The 12,172-nt window shown below is 47.3% G+C and overlaps 1 protein-coding gene across 1 annotated transcript in view; it reads left to right on the forward strand.

The window, feature by feature from the left end:
* LOC109885465 (pyruvate carboxylase, mitochondrial) overlaps positions 1-12,172 on the forward strand; it is a 290,100-nt gene that overhangs the window by 4,760 nt on the left and 273,168 nt on the right. The window contains exon 2 of the mRNA XM_031793063.1: positions 4,846-5,028. Coding sequence (XP_031648923.1) covers positions 4,846-5,028 — 183 coding nt within the window. The remainder of the gene's footprint in view (positions 1-4,845; positions 5,029-12,172) is intronic.

Consider the following 12,172-nt stretch of genomic DNA (forward strand, 5'->3'; position numbering starts at 1 on the left):
TAACAAAACACATTGTGTCCCAAAAGTTGTCCCATGTAGCCCTGAGCTGGTCACAAAGGTTCATTCACGGAACCCAAAGGGTTCTACCTGGAACCAAAAAGGGTTCTTCAAAGGATTATCCTATGGGGACAGCCAAGGAACCCTTTCAGGTTCTAGATCGCTTCTTTTCTTTCAGAGTGTAGTGCACTACATAGTGCACTACATAGGGAAAAAGGTGTGATTTGAGATACACTCAGTCATTCATACATTCTGTCGTTTGCTTCTGTCGTTTGACGGAAATCTTGTTTTGAAACCCATGAATTATAGAAACGTCGTAAAGAGAGAATGAGAGCTACCTGATAGGCTCACCGCTGAATGCTGTGAGAGAATGAAAGCTACCTGATAGGCTCACCGCTGAATGCTGTGAGAGAATGAGAGCTACCTGATAGGCTCACCGCTGAATGCTGTGAGAGAATGAAAGCTACCTGATAGGCTCACCGCTGAATGCTGTGAGAGAATGAGAGCTACCTGATAGGCTCACCGCTGAATGCTGTGAGAGAATGAGAGCTACCTGATAGGCTCACCGCTGAATGCTGTGAGAGAATGAAAGCTACCTGATAGGCTCACCGCTGAATGCTGTGAGAGAATGAGAGCTACCTGATAGGCTCACCGCTGAATGCTGTGAGAGAATGAGAGCTACCTGATAGGCTCACCGCTGAATGCTGTGAGAGAATGAGAGCTACCTGATAGGCTCACCGCTGAATGCTGTGAGAGAATGAGAGCTACCTGATAGGCTCACCGCTGAATGCTGTGAGAGAATGAGAGCTACCTGATAGGCTCACCGCTGAATGCTGTGAGAGAATGAAAGCTACCTGATAGGCTCACCGCTGAATGCTGTGAGAGAATGAGAGCTACCTGATAGGCTCACCGCTGAATGCTGTGAGAGAATGAGAGCTACCTGATAGGCTCACCGCTGAATGCTGTGAGAGAATGAAAGCTACCTGATAGGCTCACCGCTGAATGCTGTGAGAGAATGAGAGCTACCTGATAGGCTCACCGCTGAATGCTGTGAGAGAATGAGAGCTACCTGATAGGCTCACCGCTGAATGCTGTGAGAGAATGAGAGCTACCTGATAGGCTCACCGCTGAATGCTGTGAGAGAATGAGAGCTACCTGATAGGCTCACCGCTGAATGCTGTGAGAGAATGAGAGCTACCTGATAGGCTCACCGCTGAATGCTGTGAGAGAATGAAAGCTACCTGATAGGCTCACCGCTGAATGCTGTGAGAGAATGAGAGCTACCTGATAGGCTCACCGCTGAATGCTGTGAGAGAATGAGAGCTACCTGATAGGCTCACCGCTGAATGCTGTGAGAGAATGAGAGCTACCTGATAGGCGCACCAATGAATGCTGTGAGTGAATGAGAGCTAACTGATAGGCTCACCAATGAATGCTGTGAGGGAATGAGAGCTACCTGATAGGCTCACCGCTGAATGCTGTGAGAGAATGAAAGCTACCTGATAGGCTCACCGCTGAATGCTGTGAGAGAATGAGAGCTACCTGATAGGCTCACCGCTGAATGCTGTGAGAGAATGAGAGCTACCTGATAGGCTCACCAATGAATGCTGTGAGAGAATGAGAGCTACCTGATAGGCTCACCAATGAATGCTGTGAGAGAATGAAAGCTACCTGATAGGCTCACCGCTGAATGCTGTGAGAGAATGAGAGCTACCTGATAGGCTCACCGCTGAATGCTGTGAGAGAATGAGAGCTACCTGATAGGCTCACCAATGAATGCTGTGAGAGAATGAGAGCTACCTGATAGGCTCACCGCTGAATGCTGTGAGAGAATGAGAGCTACCTGATAGGCTCACCGCTGAATGCTGTGAGATAATGAGAGCTACCTGATAGGCTCACCGCTGAATGCTGTGAGAGAATGAGAGCAACCTGATAGGCTCACCGCTGAATGCTGTGAGGGAATGAGAGCTACCTGATAGGCTCACCAATGAATGCTGTGAGATAATGAGAGCTACCTGATAGGCTCACCGCTGAATGCTGTGAGAGAATGAGAGCTACCTGATAGGCTCACCAATGAATGTGGTGAGAGAATGAGAGCTACCTGATAGGCTCACCAATGAATGCTGTGAGAGAATGAGAGCTACCTGATAGGCTCACCAATGAATGCTGTGAGAGAATGAGAGCTACCTGATAGGCTCACCGCTGAATGCTGTGAGAGAATGAGAGCTACCTGATAGGCTCACCGCTGAATGCTGTGAGAGAATGAGAGCTACCTGATAGGCTCACCGCTGAATGCTGTGAGAGAATGAGAGCTACCTGATAGGCTCACCGCTGAATGCTGTGAGAGAATGAGAGCTACCTGATAGGCTCACCGCTGAATGCTGTGAGAGAATGAGAGCTACCTGATAGGCTCACCGCTGAATGCTGTGAGAGAATGAGAGCTACCTGATAGGCTCACCAATGAATGCTGTGAGAGAATGAGAGCTACCTGATAGGCTCACCGCTGAATGCTGTGAGAGAATGAGAGCTACCTGATAGGCTCACCGCTGAATGCTGTGAGAGAATGAGAGCTACCTGATAGGCTCACCGCTGAATGCTGTGAGAGAATGAAAGCTACCTGATAGGCTCACCGCTGAATGCTGTGAGAGAATGAGAGCTACCTGATAGGCTCACCGCTGAATGCTGTGAGAGAATGAGAGCTACCTGATAGGCTCACCGCTGAATGCTGTGAGAGAATGAGAGCTACCTGATAGGCGCACCAATGAATGCTGTGAGTGAATGAGAGCTACCTGATAGGCTCACCAATGAATGCTGTGAGGGAATGAGAGCTACCTGATAGGCTCACCGCTGAATGCTGTGAGAGAATGAAAGCTACCTGATAGGCTCACCGCTGAATGCTGTGAGAGAATGAGAGCTACCTGATAGGCTCACCGCTGAATGCTGTGAGAGAATGAGAGCTACCTGATAGGCTCACCAATGAATGCTGTGAGAGAATGAGAGCTACCTGATAGGCTCACCAATGAATGCTGTGAGAGAATGAAAGCTACCTGATAGGCTCACCGCTGAATGCTGTGAGAGAATGAGAGCTACCTGATAGGCTCACCGCTGAATGCTGTGAGAGAATGAGAGCTACCTGATAGGCTCACCAATGAATGCTGTGAGAGAATGAGAGCTACCTGATAGGCTCACCGCTGAATGCTGTGAGAGAATGAGAGCTACCTGATAGGCTCACCGCTGAATGCTGTGAGAGAATGAGAGCAACCTGATAGGCTCACCGCTGAATGCTGTGAGGGAATGAGAGCTACCTGATAGGCTCACCAATGAATGCTGTGAGATAATGAGAGCTACCTGATAGGCTCACCGCTGAATGCTGTGAGAGAATGAGAGCTACCTGATAGGCTCACCAATGAATGCTGTGAGAGAATGAGAGCTACCTGATAGGCTCACCGCTGAATGCTGTGAGAGAATGAGAGCTACCTGATAGGCTCACCGCTGAATGCTGTGAGAGAATTCGAGCTACCTGATAGGCTCACCAGTGAATTTATCATCTCTATTCTAGAATCTCCAGCACATTAAACAAAATGGAGGAAGTAAAATACATAGATTTTGAGACATGACAAGTAGTATTTCCATTGTTTTCAGTATACGTTTTTCAAATGTGAAAATCCCAGATATGTTTCTCAGAAAAAGAAAGGATGCCTCTGTTAAATGGAGCACGTTTTTACGTTTAACTCAGCTCGTTAATTTAGCTTTTTTTTGCGACAATTTGAAATCCAAATTTTTTGATAAACTGCTATACTGTTAGACACCCTGAACGATTCAAAAGTAAATAATATTTGTTTTGGTAATTGTATTTTATAACGTAAGTAACATGTAATCACCACTCGGCATTGTGGGTGGACACAGTGCATTCAGAGCCATCCTCTGGCTAGCCACATTAAAAACGTTTTTTTAGTTTTTATTCCCAATTGTAATGACAGTCCACCACAACATACCCGCTAGTCTCCTGATTGGTCTGTCTCATTTCATTGTTTATTTAAAAACACAATTCAATATCATTGTGAGGGGTTTTCTCCACTAGTTTAGTGTGGAGTGGGGCTTCCCGGAGGAACACTTTGTCCGAGGTAACCACGGAGAGGGGCTTAACAAAGGGTACCCACGGGGGTGGGGCTTAGCGAACGGTAACCACGGGGGTGGGGCTTAGCAAACGGTAACCACGGGGGTGGGGCTTAGCAAACGGTAACCACGGGAGTGGGGCTTAACAAATGGTAACCATGGGGGCGGGGCTTAACAAAGGGTAACCACGGGGGCCGGGCTTAGCGAACGGTAACCACGGGGCTGGGGCTTAGCAAACGGTAACCATGGGGGCGGGGCTTAACAAAGGGTAACCATGGGGGCGGGGCTTAACAAAGGGTAACCGCGGGGGCGGGGCTTAGCGAACGGTAACCACGGGGGTGGGGCTTAGCAAACGGTAACCATGGGAGCGGGGCTTAACAAACGGTAACCATGGGAGCGGGGCTTAACAAACGGTAACCACGGGGGCAGTGCTTAACAAAGGGTAACCACAGGGGCGGGGCTTAACAAAGGGTAACCACGGGGGCAGGGCTTAGCAAAGGGTCAATTAAGAAGGATAAAGCACTGAATTATACAATTCTTCCTCATCACTTTGATATTATGTGATAGCTGAGTATTTTCCACAATATGACCTCTTCCTTCTCTCCTCTCCTCTCCTCTCCTCTCCTCTCCTCTCCTCTCCTCTCCTCTCCTCTCCTCTCCTCTCCTCTCCTCTCCTCTCCTCTCCTCTCCTCTCCTCTCCTCTCCTCTCGTCTCGTCTCCTCTCCTCTCCAGGTGTTCCGTAGCGGTGAAGGGATGGGTATACGTCTAGACTCAGCCTCAGCCTTCCCTGGAGCTGTGATCTCCCCCCACTATGATTCTCTGCTGGTCAAAGTCATCGCCTCTGGGAAAGACATGTCCACCGCCGCCGCCAAGATGCACCGCGCTCTCTCTGAGTTCAGAGTCCGGGGGGTCAAGGTAGGGGGTGGTGTGTGTGTATGGAGGGAAGGGTGTGTGTGTGTGTGTGTGTGTGTGTGTGTGTGTGTGTGTGTGTGTGTGTGTGTGTGTGTGTGTGTGTGTGTGTGTGTGTGTGTGTGTGTGTGTGTATGTGTTTGTGTGTGTGTGTGTGTGTGTGTGTGTGTGTGTGTGTGAGCAGAGCGGAACGCTGGCTAAATGTACCAACCATTCCAGTTATAATCCAGTTGACATTGTGACTAATCTGACACATTTGGTGTTCTAGTTGTGGAACGTCTAAGAACAAGATAGAGATTTTGTTCCAAATGGCTCCCTGTTCCCTAAATAGTGCACTATATAAGGAATAGGGTGGCATTTGGTCAGCACACACAGACCTTGGTCCACACACAGACTTTGGTCCACACACAGGCTTTGGTCCACACACAGACTTTGGTCCACACACAGACTTTGGTCCACACACAGACTTTGGTCCACACACAGACTTTGGTCCACACACAGGCTTTTGGTCCACACACAGACTTTGGTCTACACACACAGACTTTGGTCTACACACAGGCTTTTGGTCCACACACAGGCTTTTGGTTCACACACAGACTTTGGTCCACACACAGACTTTGGTCCACACACAGGCTTTGGTCTACACACAGGCTTTGGTCCACACACAGGCTTTGGTCCACACACATACTTTGGTCCACACACACAGACTTTGGTCTACACACACAGACTTTGGTCTACACACACAGACCTTTGTCCACAGACAGACTTTGTTCAGCACACAGAGTTTTAATGTAGAGAATAGGAGAGCTTTAATGTAGAACTACTTTCATGACTTCACAGTGATTTTATTTCAGAGGCTAAATGTTCGCTACCCACTGTTAGGTTAGCCGCAGAGCTAACGGTACAGACACAAAGTATATCCAATTCGTTTTTTTTTCTCTCCAAAGCAAATAAACTATTTGAACGATGGAACGTTAAATAACTTTTTCCCCCCGAAATCGAGATTTACCCGAAAAATAATATATGTATATGCCTACAAAACTAATTTGATTGATTTCCCGCCGTTTTAGAAGTCAGAAGACAGCCACTCAGAACGTCCAAGGACCATGTCATCGACATCTGTCGAATAAACGTGTTTTTGCCTCCCTCCGTCATTACATCCATTTACATCACTTCACTGCAAAGTTACAAAGGGGGCGGTCCTTATAAAAATGTATTCAGCTCGACGGAACAGACATGGCAGCAAAGAATGCGACCTACTATACACACTTCCTTAACCTTTCTGGAGCAGGCGTTCCGCTAGCGAACCGCCTCGACAACAACCGAGAAATTGCATAGCGTCAAATTCAAAATACAGAAATAGTCACAATAAACATTCATAAAAAATTCCTAAAAGAAATATATAAATAAAAATATATATATAAAAAACAGAAGTGGCTTAAAGATTAATGTCTTGTTAATCCAGCCGCTTTGTCAGATTTCAAAAAGGCTTTACGGCAAAAGATCCCCAAGGATTGGAAAGCTGCCGCGGTCATCCCCCTCTTCAAAGGGGGAGACACCATGGACCCAAACTGTTACAGACCTATATCCATCCTGCCCTGCCTATCTAAGGTCATCGAAAGCCAAGTCAACAAACAGATCACTGACCATCTCGAATCCCAACGTACCTTCTCCGCTGTGCAATCTGGTTTCCGAGCCGGTCACTGGTACACCTCAGCCACGCTCAAGGTACTAAACGATATCATAACCGACATCGATAAAAGATAGTACTGTGCAGCCGTATTCATCGACCTGGCCAAGGCTTTCGACTCTGTCAATCACCATATTCTTATTGGCAGACTCAATAGCCTTGGTTTCTCTAATGACTGCCTTGTCTAGTTCACCAACTACTTTGCAGACAGAGTTCAGTGTGTCAAATCGGAGGGCATGTTGTCCGGTCCTCTGGTAGTCTCTATGGGGGTGCCACAGGGTTCAATTCTTGGGCCGACTCTTTTCTCTGTATATATCAATGATGTTGCTCTGATCTGAGCGCTGTACTCAGATTATAGCATGGTGTGCTTTTTCCCTAAAGTTTAAAAAAAATCTGACACAGCGGTTGCATTACGGAGAAGTGGATCTATAATTCCATGTATAACGCTTGTATCTTTTATCAATGTTTATTATGAGTATTTCTGTAAATTCATGCTCTCTGCAAAAATCACCGGATGTTTTGGAAGCAAAACATTACTGAACATAACGCGCCAATGTAAACTGAGATTTTTGGATATAAATATGAACTTTATCGGACAAAACATACATTTATTTTGTTACAGTAAGTCCTATGAGTGTCATCTGATGAAGATCATCAAAGGTTAGTAATTCATTTTATCTCTATTTCTGTTGTTTGTGACTCTTTGGCTGGAAAAATATTTCAATGACTAGGACCTCACATAATCGTTTGGTGTGCTTTCGCTGTAAAGCTATTTTGAAATCGGACATTGTGGTGGAATTAACAACAAGTGTATCTATCAAATGGTGTAAAATACATGTATGTTTGAGGAATTTTAATGATGAGATTTCTGTTGTTTTGAATTTGGCGCCCTGCACTTTCACTGGCCGTTAACGGGATCTCAGCCGTAAGAAGTTTTAAGAGTTTATTCTAGTTAATTAGTCATTTTACCTGAGGCTCAATACAGCTGCATTAGACAAAGATATGGTTTCCCCTGTCCTGTTCTCAGCCCATGTGTTTGTGTGTGTGTGTGTGTGTGTGTGTGTGGTTTCCCCTGTCCTGTTCTCAGCCCATGTGTTTGTGTGTGTGTGTGTGTGTGTGTGGTTTCCCCTGTCCTGTTCTCAGCCCATGTGTTTGTGTGTGTGTGTGTGTGTGTGTGTGTGTGTGTGTGTGTGTGTGTGTGGTTTCCCCTGTCCTACACTCAGCCCATCCCAAGCCTCATCATGGCTCCCCTCTTGTCTCTTTTATAACTAACGAGACATAATTATTTAAGATCAGAAACCTAAACTATTATATTATTATTAATATATATATATTATAACTAACTATTATGAAAAGGATTAATTTGAAATTAAATAATATAATAATATATAAATAATATCTTTGTTTTGTTTTTCTACTTTTTTGAAAACTTTTTTTTATTTTTCTCAGACATAAATAATCAACTCCAGGTGAAAGTGAAAGGTCAAAGGGCTTTCTGGGAGGGGGGGGGGGGGTGAATAACATATTGCCATCTTGCTAGATTGATGTCTAAAACCAAAAGCGAAAACATGGTTAAACGTCTGTCAGCTCACCTGGTTTTAAATATCTTGATTGACACTCCTCTCCGCCAGCGAAATGTTGACGCAAATGTTTATAACAATGTTCTGTAATGTTCCAATGTTCCTTCAGGCTCTGCTACAAGTTCTGAAGCTACTTTTATTCTGTGAAGGCATGTACAGTCTGACAGCTGTGTGTGTGTGTGTGTGTGTGTGTGTGTGTGTGTGTGTGTGTGTGTGTGTGTGTGTGTGTGTGTGGCTACACCAAATAGCTGGCAGGATCAGTTTTGTTTCAGTTCATTGAACATAGGATGTTTCTCTCTGTGTGTGTGTGTGTGTAGGTAGGTTGTGTGTGTGTGTGTGTAGGTTTGTGTGTATGTGTGTGTGTGTGTAGGTTGTGTGTGTGTGTGTGTGTGTAGGTTGTGTGTGTGTGTGTGTGTGTAGGTTTGTGTGTGTGTGTGTGTGTGTGTAGGTAGATTGTGTGTGTGTGTGTGTGTGTGTGTAGGTAGATTGTGTGTGTGTGTGTGTGTGTGTGTGTGGGTGGGTTTGTGTGTGTGTGTGTGTGGGTGGGTTTGTGTGTGTGTGTGTGTGTGTGTGTGTGTGTGGGTTTGTGTGTGTGTGTGGGTGGGTTTGTGTGTGTGTGTGCGTGCGTGCATGCATGAATGTGTGTATGTGTGTGTGTGTGTGTCGTTGAGATTCACTGAGTGGGCTGAGATTTCTCGCACCATTACCAGATGTTTCCCTAAAGCTCATATCATACCATTCTACCAGAAAAAGGGACACATATCTTCCCCTCTCTCTCTCCTTCTATCCCTCTCCTCTGTCTTCTCCCCCCTACCTCCCTCTATCCTTCTATCCCTCTCCTCTGTCTTCCCCCCCCTTCCTCCCTCTATCCTTCTATCCCTCTCCTCTGTCTTCTCCCCCCTACCTCCCTCTATCCTTCTATCCCTCTCCTCTGTCTTCTCCCCCCTTCCTCCCTCTATCCTTCTATCCCTCTCCTCTGTCTTCTCCCCCATACCTCCCTCTATCCTTCTATCCCTCTCCTCTGTCTTCTCCCCCCTACCTCCCTCTATCCTTCTATCCCTCTCCTCTGTCTTCTCCCCCCTTCCTCCCTCTATCCTTCTATCCCTCTCCTCTGTCTTCTCCCCCATACCTCCCTCTATCCTTCTATCCCTCTCCTCTGTCTTCTCCCCCTTCCTCCCTCTTTCCTTCTATCCCTCTCCTCTGTCTTCTCCCCCCTTCCTCCCTCTATCCTCTTTCCACTTTCCATTCTGTCTCTCCATCTTTCTCCTTCAACTATTTTTTTCTCAATTAAATTCAATTAAAGGAGGTTTATTGGGAAACATATGTTGACATTTTCCAAAGGAAGTGAGGTAGATAAAATACAAAAGTGAAATAAACAATAATCTATGCACCTCTCTCCCTCCATCTCTCCCTCCATCTCTCTCCCTCCATCTCTTTCTCTCCATCTCTCCCTCCATCTCTCTCCCTCCCTCCATCTCTCTCCCTCCATCTCTTTCTCTCCATCTCTCCCTCCATCTCTTTCTCTCCATCTCTCCCTCCATCTCTCTCCCTCCACCTCTCTCCCTCCATCTCTTTCTCTACATCTCTCTCCCTCTCATCTCTCTCCCTCCATCTCTCTCCCTCCATCTCTTTCTCTCCACCTCTCTCCCTCCATCTCTCTCCCTCCATCTCTTTCTCTCCATCTCTCTCCCTCCATCTCTCCCTCCATCTCTCTCCCTCCATCTCTTTCTCTCCATCTCTCTCCCTCCATCTCTTTCTCTCCATCTCTCTCCCTCCATCTCTCTCCCTCCATCTTTTTCTCTCCATCTCTCTCCCTCCATCTCTCCCTCCATCTCTCTCCCTCCATCTCTCCCTCCATCTCTCTCTATCCATCTCTCCCTCCATCTCTCCCTCCATCTCTCTCTATCCATCTCTCCCTCCATCTCTCCCTCCATCTCTCTCTATCCATCTCTCTATCCATCTCTCCCTCCATCTCTCCCTCCACCTCTCTCCCTCCATCTCTCCCTCCATCTCTCTCTATCCATCTCTCCCTTATCTCTCCCTCCATCTCTCCCTCCATCTCTCTCTATCCATCTCTCCCTTTATCTCTCTCTATCCATCTCTCCCTCCATCTCTCCCTCCATCTCTCTCTATCCATCTCTCCCTCCATCTCTCTCTCTCCATCTCTCCCTCCATCTCTCTCCCTCCACCTCTCTCCCTCCATCTCTCTCCCTCCATCTCTCTCCCTCCATCTCTCTCCCTCCATCTCTTTCTCTCCATCTCTCCCTCCATCTCTCTCCCTCCATCTCTTTCTCTCCATCTCTCCCTCCATCTCTCTCCCTCCATCTCTCCCTCCATCTCTCCTTCCATCTCTCTCCCTCCATCTCTTTCTCTCCATCTCTCTCCCTCCATCTCTCTCCCTCCATCTCTCCCTCCATCTCTTTCTCTACATCTCTCTCCCTCCATCTCTCTCCCTCCATCTCTCTCCCTCCATCTCTCTCCCTCCATCTCTTTCTCTCCACCTCTCTCCCTCCATCTCTCTCCCTCCATCTCTTTCTCTCCATCTCTCTCCCTCCATCTCTCCCTCCATCTCTCTCCCTCCATCTCTTTCTCTCCATCTCTCTCCCTCCATCTCTTTCTCTCCATCTCTATCCCTCCATCTCTCTCCCTCCATCTTTTTCTCTCCATCTCTCTCCCTCCATCTCTCCCTCCATCTCTCTCCCTCCATCTCTCTCTATCCATCTCTCCCTCCATCTCTCCCTCCACCTCTCTCCCTCCATCTCTCCCTCCATCTCTCTCTATCCATCTCTCCCTCCATCTCTCCCTCCATCTCTCTCTATCCATCTCTCCCTCCATCTCTCCTCCATCTCTCTCTATCCATCTCTCTATCCATCTCTCCCTCCATCTCTCCCTCCACCTCTCTCCCTCCATCTCTCCCTCCATCTCTCTCTATCCATCTCTCCCTTATCTCTCCCTCCATCTCTCCCTCCATCTCTCTCTATCCATCTCTCCCTTTATCTCTCTCTATCCATCTCTCCCTCCATCTCTCTCTATCCATCTCTCCCTCCATCTCTCCCTCCAACTCTCCCTCATCTCTCCCTACATCTCTCCCTCCATCTCTCTCTATCCATCTCTCCCTCCATCTCTCTCTATCCATCTCTCCCTCCATCTCTCCCTCCATCTCTGTCTATTCATCTCTCCCTCCATCTCTCTCTATCCATCTCTCCCTCCATCTCTCTCTATCCATCTCTCCCTCCATCTCTCTCCCTCCATCTCTCCCTCATCTCTCCCTCCATCTCTCTCTATCCATCTCTCCCTCCATCTCTCTCTATCCATCTCTCCCTCCATCTCTCCCTCCTTTTCACCCTCTCTTCTCTAATTTCTGACCATTTAATCCTTATTACAGCAAAGTCCTGACTCGCTCGAACCCAAACACAGACATGCAGCGTGTGTGTGTATCCATGTGTGTGTGTGTGTTCATGTGTGTGTGTGTGTTCATGTGTGTGTTCATGTGTGTGCGTATCCATGTGTGTGTGTGTGTGTGTGTCAATGTGTGTGTGTGGGTGTGTCAATGTGCGTGTGTCCATGTGTGTGTGTGTGTGTGTGGGTGTGTGTGTTTGTGGGTGTGTCAATGTGTGTGTGTGTGTCAATGTGTGTGTCCATGATGCTCTGATAGACAACTCTGCACTGTCACTCCACATCTCTGACAGGTGCTCTCTGTCTCTCTGTGTCCCTCCCTCCCTCCCTCCATCCCTCCCTCCCTCCCTCCCTACAATCCTAAAATATGGTTCTGCTGCCCGACTGACAAGACTCCCACGCACAACGTAGAGGGGTTGGGTTAAATGCATTCTACACCATACACACACACCATACACACCATACACACACCATACATACCATA

Source organism: Oncorhynchus kisutch, linkage group LG16, assembly GCF_002021735.2.
Source record: "Oncorhynchus kisutch isolate 150728-3 linkage group LG16, Okis_V2, whole genome shotgun sequence".
In the NCBI taxonomy this organism is placed as follows: Eukaryota; Metazoa; Chordata; class Actinopteri; order Salmoniformes; family Salmonidae; genus Oncorhynchus; species Oncorhynchus kisutch.